Raw genomic sequence first — 18463 nt, 5'->3', positions numbered from 1 at the left:
CTGTTGTGTTGCAGACGCTTTGCTTTTCTGTTGGCCAAGAAAGATGTGTGCAGTGCTGAAATGAAGAAAGATCTGCTCAAGAAAGTAAAGAGCGCCATCTCTGCCACAGCTGAGCGGTTCTCGGGTTATATGCAAAATGTAAGTCCTCCCTTGACTTCGATGTGTCTTAGTTCTGAAAGCAGCCTGAATTTTTTTTCTTCCTTTTCTGTGATTTAAAAAAAAAAAGTTTCATTATTAAAAGGGATTTTCCATTCTCATAAAGTGATGAGAGATTGCATGGTTAGAATGGGGAATTTATTTTTGGGATACACACTGGTCTTGGCAAAGAAGGGGATACTGGTTTTGCACTGCCTTCCAGTATAAGGATTTTCTGTACAGTAGTGCTCCTGCCACCTGCTGTGCAAAGAACTGCATTGAGCCCTGTTCACCTGAATGGGGTCATAATTTATGTCCTTTGTACAGTGCATGGCCAGAGTATAATACGGTAGGGGGGTAGGGAATTCAGTTTGGAGTCGGGCTAAATTTTCTGAATTGTTGAAAAGTTTTTGCATGTCAGAGCCCAAGCAGAATATGCTGGAATAACAATATACTATTGATCCTGTGCTTGTAAAGTCAAAGGAGGAAGGGTTCAGTATCCAAAAAGTGTAGCTTTTAAGGGCTGATGACGGTAGCTGTCAGTTTGCGTTTTCCTTCCCCCAAAAACTGTAAGACCTCATACCTAGAAATAATAGATGACTGTGATTTTTCTTTTTAGGATGCTCATGAATTTTTGAGCCAGTGCCTGGATCAGCTGAAGGAAGACATGGGGAAACTGAATAAGAAATGGCAAACCGAGCTGTCTTCAGAAGATGACCGACCTGGAAACAAAGCTGGTGGTGATGACATTGCGGCCACCCATGGTTATACCTGTCCTGTCATTTGCAATTTTGAGTTTGAGGCCCAGCATTCAATCATCTGTAAAATGTGAGTGCAAGATCAGTCAGTGTTTGGGATGATCTGAAAAGTGCATCTTGTTAATGGCTGCTGTTTTGTGCTCAGATGCGGTGAAAAAGTCACAAAGCGGGAGCAGTTTAATGATCTGTCCATTGACCTTCCCCGGAGGAAGAAATTGTTCCCCTGCAGATCTATACAGGATTCTCTTGACCTCTTTTTCCGGGTGAGTTAAAATTGTGATATTAGGAATTGAAGCCGGGAACTGTAAATGCTCTCTTCTAATGTCTGCTCTGGTTCTTTGCGGTTGATCTGTTGTACGTGTTTTGGACGTTAAACCTACACACAATGTAAATGTTTAGTGTTTAAAGCTCCTGTAATCCAGCAGGGACTGGACGGGTCCCTGGATGTCAGACACAGTAAGTGAGATGCAGAGAAGCACAACATGATGAATAACTGCACCAACAATGTGGTTATTAAAGTGATCTAGAACCTGTGCCGCCATTAGGGGCTGGTGTTTCCTGTCACTGAGACTTCCGTTATGCTTCAGCTACAGCACACAACAATCCCCCAAAAAGACAGCCAAAACTATGACGACCGCTGTGTTTTCTGGATCAGTGGCTGTCCTGGTGAGAACTTCCGAGACTGGGAATAATCATTTTAATACTTTGTGTTTTTATAGAAGGAAGATCTTGAATATTCCTGTGAGAAATGCAATGGAAAGTCTGCTGTTGTAGTACACAAATTCAGCCGCTTGCCCAGGTAAGTGGTACCAAACATTTCGGAGATTGTAAATAAAACCCATGCGACCCTAAGAGCACACTCAGACGTCCTTGTAAATCGGTCCGAGAACAGACTGCAGTGTATGGACTAGCCGCCAGTCTTCCCCCCCCCCCCCCCCTCCAACCCGAGTGTGACAGCTTGGCTTATTTCTCGGGTCCGTCCCTGCATTGCGGTTCATTCTCGGACCAATTTTCAGATACCTGAACGCGCCATTTTATCCTGAATATATTTACCGTATATACTCGCGTATAAGCCGGCACCCCTAATTTTGCAGCAGCTAACGGTAAATGTCAAAAATAAAAATAGATACCAATAAAAGTAAATATAAATAAATTGAGACATCAGTAGGTTAAGTGTTTTTGAATATCCATATTGAATCAGGAGCCCCATATAATGCTCCATACAGTTCATGATGGGCCACATAAGATGCTCCATACAAAATACGCCCCATATAATGCTCCATAAAATTTATGATGGGCCCCATAAGATGCTCCATATTAAAATATGCCTGATATAATGATGCACAAATGCTAATCGCTAGGCTACTATACATGGCTAGGAAAGTGATAGCACGAAATTGGATAAATGCTGAACCACCTGCGAGGAGGGAATTTCTCCAATATGTACAACATGGTCTAAAATTGGAAAAGGGGGTGTACAAAAAAAGGGGGAGAATAGAAATGTTTAATAGAATGTGGTCTCCTTGGCTTGAACTGGACTGAGGAGTATAGAAGTCGGGTTTCTTAGGACTTGGATAAGGGTAAATTACTCGAGGCAGAGATGGCCTCAGAGGAGTGCAGATTGGGAATGAGCTGTCTTATGGGGGAGGGGGGCTGTTGGGGTAATGTTGGGGTTTATTAAAATAAGAAAATGTGCATGTAACATATTGTAATGTAAATGGCATTCTAATGTTCTTCTTTATATTGTTAATAAAAATCTATTTAAATCAAAATGATGCACAAATGCTGATTATGGCCCCATAGGATGCTCCTTATAACAATGTTCCACATATAATGCTCCATACAGCTCATTATGGCCCCATAATATGCTCCATATACAAATATGCCCATATAATGCTCCATGCAGTTAATTATGGCTCCATATAATGCTCCATACAGTTCTTTATGGCCCCATAAGATGCTCCATATACAAATATGCCCCATAAAATGCTCCGTACAGTTCGTTATGACCCCATAGATGCCCCATATAATGCTCCATGCAGTTCTTTATGGCCCCATAGATGCCCCATATAATGCTCCATACAGTTTATTATGGCCCCATAGATGCCCCATATAATGCTCCATGCAGTTCACTATGGCCCCATAGATGCCCCATATAACATTGTGCCACATGTAATGCTGCTGCACTAAAAAAAAATGACATACTCACCTCGTTGCTGCTCCTTAGCGTCCCGTCTCTCCGCACTGACTGTTCAGGCAGAGGGTGGCGCGCACATTAATACGTCATCGTGCCTTCTGACCTGAACAGTCACTGCAGAGGACGCGGAAGACGGAGCTTCGGTGGAAAGGTGATTATGAAATACTCACCTGCTCCTGACGCGGTCCCTGCATGTCCCAAGGTCTCCGGGCGCGGCAGCTTCTTTCCCTGTTCAGCGGTCACTGGTACCGCTCATTACAGTAATGAATATGCGGCTCCACCCCTATGGGAGTGGAGTCCATATTCATTACTTTAATGAGTGGTACCAGTGACAGCTGAACAGGGGAAGAAGCTGCCGCGCCCGGAGACCGTGGGACAGTGACATGCAGGGACTGCGTCAGGAGCGCCAGGAGCAGGTGAGTATTTGACAGTCGTCGCTCCCCCCTCACCCGCCGACCATGACTCGAGTATAAGCAGAGAGAGGCACTTTCAGCCCATTTTTGGGGGGGCTGAAAATCTCAGCTTATACTCGAGTGTGTATATATGTGTGTGTGCGTATATAATATATATATACGGTATATTGAATTTTTTTTATTGTGTTTTTTTTTTTTTTTAGGGTTTTAATTCTTCATCTTAAACGCTACAGTTTCAATGTGTCGCTGTCACTCAATAACAAGGTTGGCCAGCGAGTGGTCATTCCCCGGTACCTCACCTTGTCATCGCACTGTACAGAGAGCACACGGCCCCCCGTGCCACTTTGCTGCAGCGCACAGGCAGCAGTGTATGTATTTCTATTTTTTGCACATACGATATTGGCTTTGCTTGTCTTCATGTCGACTTAGTTGTTGACGGTGACGTGACATCTTGTCATGTTACTGAATAACTGTAGTTTTTAAAACATACACTGTATAAATCTTTGATTTAGTTCATAATGTAAAATGTTTTCTCTTCTCATACAGGAATTCTCGACCACTGAAAACGTCACAAATGGTGAATTCCTTTAGCATCGGCTCAGCCTCTGTCAGGTGCGACAGTTTTACTTTGCAATTTTAACCATTAAAGAGAGAAGTGCTTGTAAAAATAAATAAATAAAACAAGCAAATTTGCAATTCACCTCTTATTAGAAATCCTCCCTATTCTCCAGAACAGGGAGGATTGCTTTTGTAGTTTTACTGCTCTTTGCCAAGGTTGCCATCACCATTGAAGTCTCAGAGGCGGCCGTCATCTAGGCTAGGAGCGCAGCACTTACGGGTTCTTTCCAATAGATCTTTTAGGTGCTGATTTAAAGCTTCTGTGCCCTTGCGCTAATCCACTGCTGCAGAGGCAAAGTTGCTTTTGTGCCATGGGAGAGATCTGAGTTTTTGCCAATAGTTTGACTGTACCACTTTTCCATTCCGTCCATCAGGCGTTCACCACGCCATGTTGGGCATGAAGCGGTGCGCTCCTGGAAAGCTAGAGGAGACCACTGCATTAGGTGTTTAAGTTTGGCTTCCTGCAGCCAACACTAGGGGGAGCTCACATTGGTTCATACCTCCTCTAGAGAATGTACAATCTGCAGGACCTGTCCATCAGCCACATCCATGACCTGTAGTCGCTGGATGGGAACCATTGCTTTTGTGTGCTGTTAGCTATAAGTTTGCATTGTTGCACACTCCCTCTGTTGTTCCCTATTCAGTGTCCTGTGCTGGTGGTCGCTCTGGGTCAGGAGCGCATTCAGATCACCTAGATCTTATGTGGATGTGAGAGGAAATAAAAAGATCAGGAGTGATTGTTACTAACAAACTGAAACCTTTCTCTTTTATCACCTTTTCTTTTCCTACAAAAGCAGGAAACAAAGCCTTAAATCCACAAGCAATGTCGGCATTTATTTAGATTCTGAGAGTGAGGACGAGGTCCTGAAGAGAAGCGTTGTAAGCCAGAGATCAATAACCTGTGCAATTAAAGATCAGTCTTCTGAAGACGCAGACAAGGTGAGAACAGCGGCCATAAAATGGACGTGCAGATGTAGAAACTGTATAATCTCTTGCTAGAATTCTTGTAAGAGCAAAGTTTTCAAATCCTTTTTGTTCTATAGAAATTAAACTTGGAAAACCTGAAGTGTCCAGACGTGATCGATACAAGTTTTGATGAAATGAACGATGATGAAATGATGGCAGCCATGCTGGAAATGACCAGAAAGGAGGAATCTCTCCATGTGCACAATGAGCATGAGGAGGAGAAGCTGGCCAGCAGCCCAGATACCGGGTTTGGTGGGGATGAAGACATGCATGAAACTGTGGAAACTATGGAGACTATAGAGGAAGAGAAATCAAAGGGCATGAAGGAATCCGGTATGTCAGTACCTCCAATGCAGTAGTATTAACTCCATAAATGTGGAGTATTTTAGCTATAAACAACCTAATACTTTTTTTTTTAATCAAATGTTTTTTATTAAACAGTGAGAAAAATATATGCAGATTACATTACTGCAAACAGTACACATCTATGTTTTGCATTTTCAATAAACTTTCAGCCCCAAACCAACCTCCCTCCCCCCCCTCACCCCCACCCCTGGAGACCTAACAAGAACCACTCCGATCTACCCGAATGTCCATTATTAACCAGGAACAAGAAGGCGTCGTATCAATACTGCTCCCACGGGGATATATGTTCCAAAAGCACGAGCAAGGTCTCCAGATCACGTCGACTCGATCCAGGGATTCCATAACCTGTTGAAAAGGTCCATCTTGTTTCTTTTAGAATAGATGCTCCTCTCCAATGCAACAATATGGTCTACTTGCATCATGAAATCTCTTCTCGTTGGTGGCTCAACCCTAATCCAGAACTTAGCGATCAACTTTCGTGCAATAAACAGCAATCTAGCAATAACTGTTTTATACAAGTTATCAGTTACAATTTCCTCCACGTAACCTAATATGCATACCAGAGGGTCCCGTGGTACCGAACAATTGTATGTTAGTCCCACTTTGTTTATCACTACAATCCAAAACGAGGCCAGCCTAGGGCACTGCCACATCATATGGAAGATACCCGCCTCGGATTGCGAGCACCTAGGGCACTCAGAATTAGGTCTTAAACCTGCCCTGAACAGCATATCCGGAGTTCTATAGGCCCTATGAATAACAAACAATTGTGACAACCTCCCAGGCTCACTCATCGAGATCTTGGGCACGTATTCCAATATTGAGTCCCACCGATCGCCGTCAATCGCCCCCAAATCGGCCTCCCACTTCGCCCTGGCTCTGATAGGATGTTTCTCTAAAAAGGAAAATAGCAGGAACTCATATATTCCCGAGATCACCCCCCTTGTGCTTTCCCCCATAAGGATAAAGTCTAGCATCAGGTCCACCTGAATCTCTATAGGCCCCCTCCTACATTGTGCCCGATATGCATGAGAGATGCGATTATACTGATACAGTTCAGAGCTTGGCAGCAGAAATTCCTCCTGTAATGTCTTGAAATCCTTAATTCTACCTTGGTGCAAAACCTGGCTCATCCGAGAGATTCCCGCTCCCTTCCAAACCTGAAATCCCTCCATCTGTCTAAACTCCTGTAGGAGACAATTATTCCACAAGGGCGAGAACCTAGTAAGTGCCCTCACTCCCCTAATTCCCTTAACTTTGTCCCAAACCTTTTGGATAAGCCTAATAGTGCAGAATTTAGTACCCTTCTAACAACCTAATTAGTGTGTTTTGTACAATGGCTGTTTTTTATAGTTATTTGGACGAACAAAATATACTGATGGGGAACGTAGATTGTGGTCCCCAATGAGGACAGTGATGTCTGCAAAGCGCTGTGGAATATGATGCTGTACAAGTAATTAAAAAAAATAAAATAAATTATAGATACCGTATACACGCGAGTATAAGCCGAGATTTTCATCCCATTTTTTTTTTTTTAAAGGTTGAAAGTGCCCCTCTCGGGTTATACTCGAGTCACTGTCCCAGGGGGTTGGCAGGGGAGGAGGAGCGGCGGCTGTCACATACTCACCTGCTCCCGGCGCGGTTCCTGCATCTCCGATGATCTCCGGGCACCGGCAGCTCTTCTGGTGTTCAGTGGTCACGTGGTATCGCTCATTAAAGTAATGAATATGGACGCGACTCCACTCCCATAGGGGTGGAGCGCATATTCATTACTTTAATGAGCGGTACCAGTGGCCGCTGAACGCCGGAACAAGCTGCCGACGCCGAGACCATCTGTCACTGAGAAGCAGGGACCTTGCCGGGAGCAGGTGAGCATAACGGGGGAGGTGAGCCATGCGATATTCGCCTGTCCCCGTTCCACCGCCGGGCGCCACTCCGTCTTCTGCGTCCTCTGGCTGTGACGTTCCGGTCAGAGGGCGCGATGACGTGGTTAGTGTGCGCACCACCCTCTGCCTGAACAGTCACTGCAGAGAGACAGAAGACAGAGCGGCGCCCGGCGGTTTAATGGGGACAGGTGAATATCGCAAGTGTCGGGGGCCTGAGCGACGAGAGGGGATTATGCCATTTTTATTTATTTTTTAATCTCAGCAACAGCATATGGGGCCATAATCAACCTTTATGCAGCATTGTATGGGGCAAATGTTTCTATGGAGCATCATATGGGACCATTATTAACCTTTGTGCAGCATTATAAGGGGCTTATTATTTTAATATGGAGCATCTTATGGGGCCCATCATGAACTGTATGGAGCATTATATGGGGCTCCTGATTCAATATGGATATTTAAAAACATTTAAACTACTGATGTCTCAATTTATTTTACTTTTATTGGTATCTATTTTTATTTTTGAAATTTACCAGTAGCTGCTGCATTTCCCACCCTAGGCTTATACTCGAGTCATTAAGTTTTCCCAGTTTTTTTTTTTTTTTGTGTGTGTGGCAAAATTGGGGGTCTCGGCTTATACTCGGGTCGGCTTATACTCGAGCATATATGGTATTTAAAAAAATAGTAATGAAAGGTAAAGTACATTATTTATTTTTCTTTAAATAAAAGCTCATACAAAAAATATTCATATTATCTCCTCTTCATTATCTATAGTTACAGATGAATGGGGCGGCTATTCCAGCAGTCTGCCCCAATTCTTATGTTTTCATTCACCAGTTTGCATTTTTTTGCACCTATGCTGCATTAGTTACACGACTTCTCCATTTTGCCATTTCAGGTGCCGGGCAGTATAGTGACCTGACAAAAGACTTTGATGAAAATAAAGAAAATAAGACCCCAAATGCCTCTCAGAACGACACAGACTGGATGCAGTATGAGCTGGAGAGGGAACGTGAGGAGCAGGAGCTTCAGCAAGCTTTGGCTCAGTCGCTCCAAGAACACGTGAGTTCACTGCTTTTAGTTGTGGCGCCTACCTGCCGTCAGGTCTGGTTTAGCTTCTCCTCTAGGTGTTTCTCCTCTCCTGTTAGTTTTTATGGGTTAGCCACTTCTGCATGGAAATTGTGACATCTTCCTCAAGGTTACTGAATAACTGTAGATATAGTGGAAACTATTGTATAATTTTTCAGGATTTGACCATTTTCCTGCTTCTTCCTTTTACAGGAGGCTCGAGAATTATCGGAAGATGACGACCTGAAAAGAGCAACAGAGCTGAGCTTGCAAGGTGATGACGCTTCGCCTTTTTCCTTCAGTCCTGTTATGTGCATTCACCACATTGGCGCTTTACTCGTTGATGGTGTATGGCGGTGTGGGCGCACGCCATTAGCAGTGGGTGTTTTGCTGTAACACATGAGCTGTCGCCTTAATGTAATGTCACGGGAGCAGTGTTGTCTCCAGTCCTGTACATTTATACTACGGGAGGGGAGGGTGCTCATTATGTCGGCCGATCAGAGCCCCTGTGCGCTCTACAGATCGCAGCAGGTTTAGAAATTAATGGTCCCGTGGTTTTCTATGCGGCAATCAATGAATAACCCATGTGCAATTCGTATCTAATGATTAAGCAGTAAGCCACTGCGACTTTTAGGCATAGGCGTCTTAGCAGCTGAACGCTACGTGTATCCCAAGCCTCATCATTGGGGAATTGATATTTACCCATCTGTTACTTTCTGGTTATAGAGTTTAACAGTTCATTTCTGGACGGAGCGATGTCTGATGAGGATTCTGGGAATGAAGACGTGCTAGACATGGAGTATACAGAGGAGGAAGCAGAGGAGCTAAAGAAGAATGCAGAGGTAGCTGCACCTCGACATTTGAATTAGGGTTTCATCCTTTGTATTTTCTGAGTAGTTTTAATGCTCTTTTTGTGTTGGAACTTGCAGAGTGGAGAACTGCCGCACTCCTATCGCCTGGTCAGCGTCGTCAGCCATATTGGAAGCTCTTCTTCCTCTGGTATGTGAGTTTTTGTTTTTTCCCACCTGAAGGTGAATTTGTTTTTACAATGAATGATTTGGGGTTTTAAAGGTTTGTCTTTATATTTAGGCCACTATATCAGCGATGCGTACGATACCAAGAAGCAATCGTGGTTTACGTACAATGACCTGGCGGTGTCGCGGACACAAGAGACCACCGTTCAGAATGAGCGGGATCGTAGCGGTTACATATTCTTCTACATGCACAAGTAAGAATTGGGGTCTGTTTTAAAGATGTTTGCCTAAAGAGGTTTACATTTACCATAAAGAAAAGTCGCCCATTCTCTGGACTTGTAATTCAGAGATCAATTTGTGGTCCCAGCAATAAGACCTAATGATCTCCAGAATGGGGGATTTCAGCTCCAATACCATGGCCAGGGGGAATTGAATGGAGCAGCAGGTTGTTAACGCTCCTTACCTCCCTATACGAAGTCTATCGCATGGACAATGCAAACAGTCATCGCAGACTTTGGATCTGAGGGCACATGTGCAACCAGCACTCTGGCTGTCCACGCTTGGGTTAAAGCCGCAGATTGTTAGTATATGTAGGAGTTCAACACTGATACATTTCTGTTCTTGTTTCAATATTTCTCATCTAGTTTTTGGTCGTCTTTTTCTGTTTTTTTTTCTTCCCCTGTAGGGAGATATTTGATGAAATGATTGAAGAGGAGAAAAAAGCACAAGCCTCGAGCACTGACCCAAACAGATCATCATCCAGACCCCAATTGTGACTTTCCACCTCCCTGGTGCCCAGGCTTCCTTAGTCTTGAACTGAACGCTGATTCTTTTGCCTTGAGAAGGCTTTCCTGCCGCCGATCTGTAGTCGGCGCATTTACAGGTTCTCGTTGCTATTTCTGTTGGTTGCTGCCATGCAATCCTGGGATCTTGGCACAAACCGAAAACCGCCGATGTCACAGCTTCTAAAGTTTTTACATTTGTTGAATGGATGGCAAAGCTTTCGTCACCTTGTCATTTTCTTGTAGCAATAAGCTTTTTCTGTCCGAGTAGGACCTAAAGGCCTGGGTGACGCTACAGAACTGCAGTTCTTCTTGCTGAATATGAAGGCTACTAAACTTTTTGGACTTGTATTTTTTTATTTTTTTGTTCCATTTGCGTACTGGGATTTTGGTTATTAAGACCAATGTTGTTCATATCCCAATCTAAAGACACTGTATGAATTCCGAATGGCTCTGACCCCCAGCGATCTTAAGAATGAGGCTGTCTGAAGCATGTGCACTTCCGCTCCTTTCATCGTCTATGGTGGAAGCTGAGTATAGGGCTCCATTATTTCCAGCAGTCTCATAGACCACAATGGAGATGGATGAGCATGTGCACCTTCACTCAAAGTCCCATTTTCTGGTTTGGCTGTAAGGTCGAGCATGCGCACATCCGCTCCACGCAAAGCCCCGTTTTCTGGATTGGCTGTGATTCTTAGCAAGTTACAGGATAATTTGCAATGATTGGCATACCTTGCTTTACTTCAAAGGGACACTATATTGTTTTCCGTTGTTCAATTACCAGCTATTTTAGGCTGATTGTAGCGAAAAATAAATTGCAAGAAATCCCATAATCTCTCAACCACCATAAAATCTTATGCCATGTATCTCCATCCAGATTTGTCCTCAACCGCTTCTCTTTATAGGCTACTTTTTTTTTTTTGCTTTTTTTTTAGTGGCACTTTATGGCTACTGTGTTTTTTGGGTTTTTTTGGCGGGGGGGGGGGGGGGGGGACTTTATTAGGGGAGCTCTAGGCTTTGCTAATACTTTGTACAGGGGCATCGCTTCTTCCCCTGTTTCTGCAGGATCATAGCAATAAGACGGTGCGGTAAAACGCAGAAGGACATGCACGCTTTCCCAGGAAAGTGGACATGGCACGAATGCCGGGCACTGACGACAATCAGCCGCGGAGGTGACAATACTTTTTAATAGTTCCTATGTTAAGCCTATCTGGTCCGTTACTAGTTCTTTTTATATACGTGGGCATTCTGGCTTTCCTGGAGCTTGGATCCATTTTTCTCGTTTGTGATGGTTTATGATTTCTTGCTTTTCGTTTACCATCAGGACTGAAATCATTTATTACTTTTGTCCCGGCCTGGGCATTTTGCAGCCGGTCGTCCTGAGGAATGATTTGTGACCTCTAATGTTGCAGTTTTCCAAAATGCGGTTTTGTGTAAATCTTTGTACTATCGTATCCATTTATCTCCCGCACTCCTGATATTTCAGGTAAAGTGTATTTTGATTTTGTTGTACATAATTCTATGGTATTTAAGTATTTTAGGCTTTTGTTTTTATGTTTAGTCTTTGTTCTGTATGAAAAGACATAAAGAAGTTAAATAAGTTGCTGCGTTTTCTGTTAATCTTTATTGTGCTGGCAACTATATATTCTAATAACCCAGGACCAGACAATTACCGTATTTTTTGGACCATAAGACGCACTTTTTTCCCTCCAAATTTGGGAGAAAAGTGTGGGTGCGTCTTATGGTCCGGATGTAACATGTGGGGAGGGGGCAGTGGCAAGTGGGATCCACTATGATCCCACTCACAGGAGGCAGAAAAATGTCCTGGCTGCTGCTGGGGAAACCATGTGTTCCCGATGATTAAAGTGCAGTGAATATTCATTAGCCTCTTCCCTGCCTAGCTGTCAGTAGTGAGCAGGGAGCACCAAATGAATAGTCCTGCACTTAAACAGGGACATACATGGTTTCCCCAGCGCCGATTACTGCAGCAGCTGGGGAGATCTGTGTGTCTGGTGGAGGCAGCAGGTGCCAGAGAAGATAGCTGCATACCTGCCTGGCTGTGCTGTGCTGTGCTGGATGCTGAGTGCATAAGGACCTGTGATGTCATGAAGTGGGCGGGCTGGAGCATCACATGGCAGCACAGAGTCCTCCCTCTTCTGATGTCATCACAGGTCCTTCAGACACCGCCCTAGAATCTGCAAGCTTCCTCTTATGACCTGTGCTGTGGAGAGGCAACAAGAGGGAGAGCTCTGTGCGGTCATGGGTTGCTCACAGCCTGAACAACTAAGAAATACTTAAAAGGTTAGTCAATGCAACACACAATAAAGCACTCTGCCACTCCTGTGGTGAACTATAACTCCCAGCATGTCATAGGATCTGCAGGACAGGCTGGGAGTTATAGTTCTCCCATGGGTTCTTAAGGCAGCACTCCAGTGTTATTTTTCAGTGCTGGAGTGGTGCTTTAAATATAAGCCCTGTGCCCCATTCTTATACTCACCCTCCAGTGTCCTCATACAGTACTTTACAGCCACCACACTGGTCCCGCAGCACCATCTTCTACCCGCAGCTTCCAACATAACATTATATATAATAACAACACATATAATAGTATGTTATTTATGTTGTTAAATATTTTACCACATTTTTTTTGCTTCCAATAATTTTTTTCCCCCCTATTTTCCACCTCTAAAACCCGGGTGCGTCTTATAGTCCGAAAAATACGGTCCTAATGCATTCCTGGCGTTCATAGATCCTCTCTCTTCCACCTCCTGGAGACATTCGCGATTTATTGCTAAATTCGTGTATTCTAATCCATGTTACAAGGGCTAACCGCCTGTAGGACAATATAAGCATCCATGCTCTGTAGTCCAAGGGCCGCCATCACGTCACAACATAAATCTGTAATTGAACCTCCCATTAAAGGGGTTTTCCTCCCTCTGAAAAATGCCTCTTGTTCACAGGCAGTTGATGATAAAAAAAATAAATTGTGCTTCACTCCTACATCGGTCAGCTCTATGGATATACCTCAAATTATATACTTACAGCTGTTACACAGGCACCTTATTTGTTTCCTACCGCTGTAGAAGGTACCTAAGAAAACTAAAGGGCAAGTCTGGTGTATTTACTCTCGTATTTAAACCACCTCCTCATATTCTTGTGATTGACTGCAGGGGTCATGTGAATGATGGATGTGATATCATCACTGTTGGACCAGTAAAGATTAATGTCAATTTGAAAAGGCGACCCCCTTAAAAGGGTGTATTCTCAAATTATTACTGTGAATTGCTTTAATTGGACGGCATGAAAATCAGCAAGTTTGCGACTGACTTGCTTTTTCTGTCTGCTGTCATTCTTCTGCAATGAGAGCTTTTATCTGTCATAGTGAATAACTGGTATCCGTGAAGTCCAACATAGCAGCAATGCTAACCCTTTGGCGCCCTGCATCTGTACTGGTGTGGGAATGGTCCAGTATTCCTCCTCCCTCTACCGTCACTAAGGCTGGACATGGTAATGGGGCATAGTGAAGTATCCACTGCAACCAAGTAGGTGATGATTTAGCACAGGAGTCTAAGACCTGAGCCGCATTTTGCAGCCCATTGGCATCGGTGTTCTCACATAGATCAGAACTTGGTCCAGCGGTCTACTGATTCTAGCACTTTTTTTTTTCTTATAGGAGTTACACTTTTTAGGTTGCACATGTAGCGCAGACGTTGGCTGGTCTCTCAAATGTTAAAGGGTTATTTACTGCTGTAAATCCGTGTGACTATGGCGCCAATAACTGATGCCATGATGGATCCTCATCCTTCGATTATTTGGGGACAGTTAAACCAAAGTTGCATAAGTCACAGTAAAATTAATACAGACCCCAGCAGACTATGAATTATTTCTTTATACAGTATATTTTATTTTTATTTCCCCCTTTAAAATCTCACATGTTCACAGCATTGGGGTGTGATCGGCTCTGTTCCTCCCTGATCTCTCTGGTGAAGGCGCAGTGATTAAATATTCGTATTATTCTTGGGGACGAGGAATTTATATTTAACGGGACAAAACAAACAGAAATAAAAAAGGTGCAGATTTAGAAGAGTCCTTTTGCCTTCTTTAGCGTCTGTTTCTTCCAGTCGGGCAAAGCCTGAAACTCAGAGCGTGAAATACCGAAGATTGCAGTAAAATCTTCATTGTTCAGATATTCCTGAAACAAAAATCAGGAAAGTCACTGAGGCGATAAGAACCAAACACAGATGATGTACCAAGGGCGAGACAGCAAAATTATCTGCCCTGTTTGTGTGATGTATGCAGTACTGCAAAAAACACTGGTCGTAATATACGGGACAATATTGCAATGAATTAAGACCACTAATGACAAATATACAGTATAAAAAAAATCTACATAGGACACAGTAGTTATATTCTTGTACATAGGGGCAGTATTATAGTAGTTATATTCTTGTATATAGGGGCAGTATTATAGTAGTTATATTCTTGAATATAGGAGCAGTATTATAGTAGTTATATTCTTGTACATAGGGAGCAGAATTATAGTAGTTATATTCTTGTACATAGGGGCAGTATTATAGTAGTTATATTCTTGTACATAGGAGCAGTATTATAGTAGTTATATTCTTGTACATAGGAGCATTATTATAGTAGTTATATTCTTGTATATAGGAGCAGTATTATAGTAGTTATATTCTTGTACATAGGGGCAGTATTATAGTAGTTATATTCTTGTACATAGGGAGCAGTATTATAGTAGTTATATTCTTGTACATAGGGGCAGTATTATAGTAGTTATATTCTTGTACATAGGGGCAGTATTATAGTAGTTATATTCTTGTACATAGGGGCAGTATTATAGTAGTTATATTCTTGTACATAGGGGCAGTATTATAGTAGTTATATTCTTGTATATAGGGGGCAGTATTATAGTAGTTATATTCTTGTATATAGGGGGCAGTATTATAGTAGTTATATTCTTGTATATAGAGGCAGTATTATAGTAGTTATATTATTGTACATAGGAGCAGTATTATAGTAGTTATATTCTTGTACATAGGGGCAGTATTATAGTAGTTACATTCTTGTACATAGGGGCAGTATTATAGTAGTTACATTCTTGTACATAGGGGCAGTATTATAGTAGTTATATTCTTGTATATAGGGGGCAGTATTATAGTAGTTATATTCTTGTACATAGGGGCAGTATTATAGTAGTTATTTTCTTGTATATAGGGGGGCAGTATTATAGTATTAGGCTGTCTGCACACGTTGCTGATTTTTTGCGTTTTTTTCGCTACAAAAGCGCTATAAAACTGCAAAAAAAGCATACATTATGCATCCCATCATTTAGAATGAATTCCGCAATTTTTGTGCACATGATGCGTTTTTTTTTCCGCGAAACAAACGCAACGCGGTAAACGCAGCATGTTCATTAATTTTGTAGCCGGATTTCCCACTATATAATGTATTGGGAAATGTCTGGGAAAAAAAACGCGCAAAAAAGCATGCGGATTTCTTGCAGAAAATTTCAGGTTTTTCTCAGGAAATTTCTGCAAGAAATCCTGAACGTGTGCACATAGCCGTAATAATTTGATGTTTGCCACCAGTTCCTTTTTTGTATTGAACATACATTCTCTTATGACATTTATCAGATTCCAGCCCTTCTCACCTCTTTTCGGCCTGGGTCTACTCCTGTAGGTAATTCATCTGGTGTCTTGTTAACCAAAGCATCAGCCGGGTAGGATTGGAGCACTAGAGACCCGAGGTTGGTTTGGGAAGTGAAAGATTCCAGTGGAGTTTTGTTAAATTCCTGTCAGATAGAAGTGATTTTTATAAATGATAATTAAAGTTGAAACATCCAGTAATAAGTTATGATCTACTGGAACATCATGGATGACTGCTTGTGTGCCATGTTTTTTTATATAGACAGTGGCAGAAGTTGTCCTGATAACCTTCCTTGTTTCCTTGATGTCACAGTTGTCCCAACACATTTTACAGCATGAAATCCCAGCCATACAGAGAAGCTGCAGCTGCATCCCCCTCCTCCCTGCTATGTGCTGAATATTTGGGCTGGATCTCACAGGAGGAAGCCATTATATTCCCCTGTGACTACGTTATGATGCTTTTTTTTATTATTTTGTCACTTGGTCGTGTGTGTGATATCTGCGTTGTGCACTCACCGAGGAGAACTGGTCAATAGACTCTTCATTTCCTAATTCGGCTTTTAATTGTTCATATGATTTGGTGTTCTGAAAAATAAGTTGAATAGAAATGAGAATTGATTGGCAACCATCACCATGTTTAATGCTGGTATTTTTCCACACTGACTTGGGACCTCTCAAATAATAATTGCAGGCGCCATATGCACGAAAATCAATTGTTGGAGCGACTAAGAACTGAATTATACAAGTCGGTTATGATGTGGATCTAATATGTTTCTATAATAAACTGGAGCCACAATGGTGCGGAGCAGGAAGAGTTATCATGGGGATATAGGAATGACAACCATTAAGGCTGAAAACTATCAGGTTCTGTGGCTTGGAAAATCCCCCTAAATATCCAGTTAAGTTATTACTTAATAATTGGGGGTAATCAGGATCCTCATCCATTTATTATCCAGAGTGGGAACTTTCTACAGAGAGGACCCGGCTCATTGATGTATTACCCAGTCTATTGACAACGTTGCAATGCTACATTTGCCCTGTGGTGGCGCTGCAGCAAAGTGAAACACTTGCTGCTGAGTCCTGGAGTCGATTACTGAAGGTTCCAGTACACAGAGACCCCCTAGATCCACTTATTATAGGGGTGATCACATACCTCCCATTTAAAGGGATCCCATGCATGGAACCAGCCTGTGAATGTCGGGGGCTCGAATCCTTGCTTCACCACAATAATGGGGGTGTTGACATCACGACTTCCAGGATGACTCTTCAGATATTCTTGTGCTGTGACTGCTGCGTCCCTCTTTTCTGATTCGTTTGCACTTTTGCCGATCCATAGGAAGACCTGTGATGATTCGGTACAATGAACATTTCTCAGAAAATGGAAAAAACCCTTTTCAGGATGTGACAATTTTTTTAGACTCGTTATTATCGTGCCACAAGTCAGGTGCCAAAGGTTTGATGGTGGGATCCCCCGCCAAGGGTATAATTCATATCGAAGATTAACAGCCAGAATCTGGTATCTCGCGGCAGACGGCGCAGGCATGGCTGATATCGCCAGGAACGAATTGCTTACCGAAAGGTGTGGTTTTCCTTTGCCTCATTGGGGGACACAGACCGTGGTGTATGCTGCTGCTGCTGCCACTAGGAGGCGACACTAAGTGATACAAAGAAAGTTCTCTCCTCCGCTGCAGTATACACCCTCCTGCCGGCTCTCAGCTCCTCCCCTGCGGTATATACCCTCCTGCCGGCTCTCAGCTCCTCCCCTGCAGTATACGCCCTCCTGCCGGCTCCCAGCTCCTCCCCTGCGGTATATACCCTCGTGCCGGCTCCCAGCTCCTCCCCTGCAGTATACGCCCTCCTGCCGGCTCCCAGCTCCTCTGCTGCAGTATACGCCCTCCTGCCGGCTCCCAGCTCCTCCCCTGCGGTATACACCTCCTGCCGGCTCTCAGCTCCTCCCCTGCGGTATATACCCTCCTGCCGGCTCTCAGCTCCTCTGCTGCAGTATACGCCCTCCTGCCGGCTCCCAGCTCCTCCCCTGTAGTATATACCCTCCTGCCGGTTCTCAGCTCCTCCCCTGCAGTATACGCCCTCCTGCCGGCTCCCAGCTCCTCCCCTGCAGTATACGCCCTCCTGCCGGCTCCCTGCTCCTCCCCTGCAGTATACGCCCTCCTGCCGGCTCCCAGCTCCTCCCCTGCAGTATACGCCCTCCTGCCGGCTCCCAGCTCCTCCCCTGCAGTATACGCCCTCCTGCCGGCTCCCTGCTCCTCCCCTGCAGTATACGCCCTCCTGCCGGCTCCCGGCTCCTCCCCTGCAGTATACGCCCTCCTGCCGGCTCTCGGCTCCTCCCCTGCAGTGTACACCCTCCTGCCGGCTCTCGGCTCCTCCCCTGCAGTATACACCCTCCTGCCGGCTCTCAGCTCCTCCCCTGCAGTATACGCCCTCCTGCCGGCTCTCGGCTCCTCCCCTGCAGTATACGCCCTCCTGCTGGCTCTCGGCTCCTCCCCTGCAGTATACGCCCTCCTGCTGGCTCTCGGCTCCTCCCCTGCAGTATACGCCCTCCTGCTGGCTCTCAGCATCTCCCCTGCAGTATACACCCTCCTGCCGGCTCTCAGCATCTCCCCTGCAGTATACACCCTC

At 44.1% G+C, this 18463-nt stretch overlaps 2 protein-coding genes across 10 annotated transcripts in view; one reads left to right on the top strand and one right to left on the bottom strand.

Moving 5' to 3' along the window:
• The window catches only part of USP37 (ubiquitin specific peptidase 37), a 30710-nt gene extending 18945 nt beyond the window's left edge, over nucleotides 1–11765 (top strand). For 4 of the 8 annotated variants that reach the window (XM_069732724.1, XM_069732720.1, XM_069732725.1 and 1 more), the window contains 14 exons: nucleotides 15–138; nucleotides 755–963; nucleotides 1039–1156; nucleotides 1613–1692; nucleotides 3707–3871; nucleotides 4050–4115; nucleotides 4919–5060; nucleotides 5165–5420; nucleotides 8238–8401; nucleotides 8621–8681; nucleotides 9134–9249; nucleotides 9337–9406; nucleotides 9497–9635; nucleotides 10067–11765. In XM_069732724.1, the coding sequence (XP_069588825.1) occupies nucleotides 15–138; nucleotides 755–963; nucleotides 1039–1156; nucleotides 1613–1692; nucleotides 3707–3871; nucleotides 4050–4115; nucleotides 4919–5060; nucleotides 5165–5420; nucleotides 8238–8401; nucleotides 8621–8681; nucleotides 9134–9249; nucleotides 9337–9406; nucleotides 9497–9635; nucleotides 10067–10157 (1801 nt within the window). In that variant the 3' untranslated portion in view covers nucleotides 10158–11765. Of the gene's footprint in view, nucleotides 1–14; nucleotides 139–754; nucleotides 964–1038; nucleotides 1157–1612; nucleotides 1693–3706; nucleotides 3872–4049; nucleotides 4116–4915; nucleotides 5061–5164; nucleotides 5421–8237; nucleotides 8402–8620; nucleotides 8682–9133; nucleotides 9250–9336; nucleotides 9407–9496; nucleotides 9636–10066 lie in introns of all 8 variants that reach the window. The other 4 variants (XM_069732722.1, XM_069732718.1, XM_069732723.1 and 1 more) reach the window with 1 other exon arrangement.
• Nucleotides 11766–14043: 2278 nt separating this feature from the next.
• The window catches only part of VIL1 (villin 1), a 43684-nt gene continuing 39264 nt past the window's right edge, over nucleotides 14044–18463 (bottom strand). For both annotated transcript variants that reach the window (XM_069732726.1, XM_069732728.1), the window contains exons 17-20: nucleotides 16980–17168; nucleotides 16343–16411; nucleotides 15832–15972; nucleotides 14044–14355 (exon numbers count right to left, since the gene is read on the bottom strand). In XM_069732726.1, coding sequence (XP_069588827.1) covers nucleotides 14242–14355; nucleotides 15832–15972; nucleotides 16343–16411; nucleotides 16980–17168 — 513 coding nt within the window. In that variant the 3' untranslated portion in view covers nucleotides 14044–14241. The remainder of the gene's footprint in view (nucleotides 14356–15831; nucleotides 15973–16342; nucleotides 16412–16979; nucleotides 17169–18463) is intronic.

This window comes from Ranitomeya imitator, chromosome 7, assembly GCF_032444005.1.
Source record: "Ranitomeya imitator isolate aRanImi1 chromosome 7, aRanImi1.pri, whole genome shotgun sequence".
Lineage (NCBI taxonomy): Eukaryota > Metazoa > Chordata > Amphibia > Anura > Dendrobatidae > Ranitomeya > Ranitomeya imitator.
Note: the sequence above shows the minus strand (reverse complement) of the source record. Positions and strands in the feature narration are given on the sequence as shown.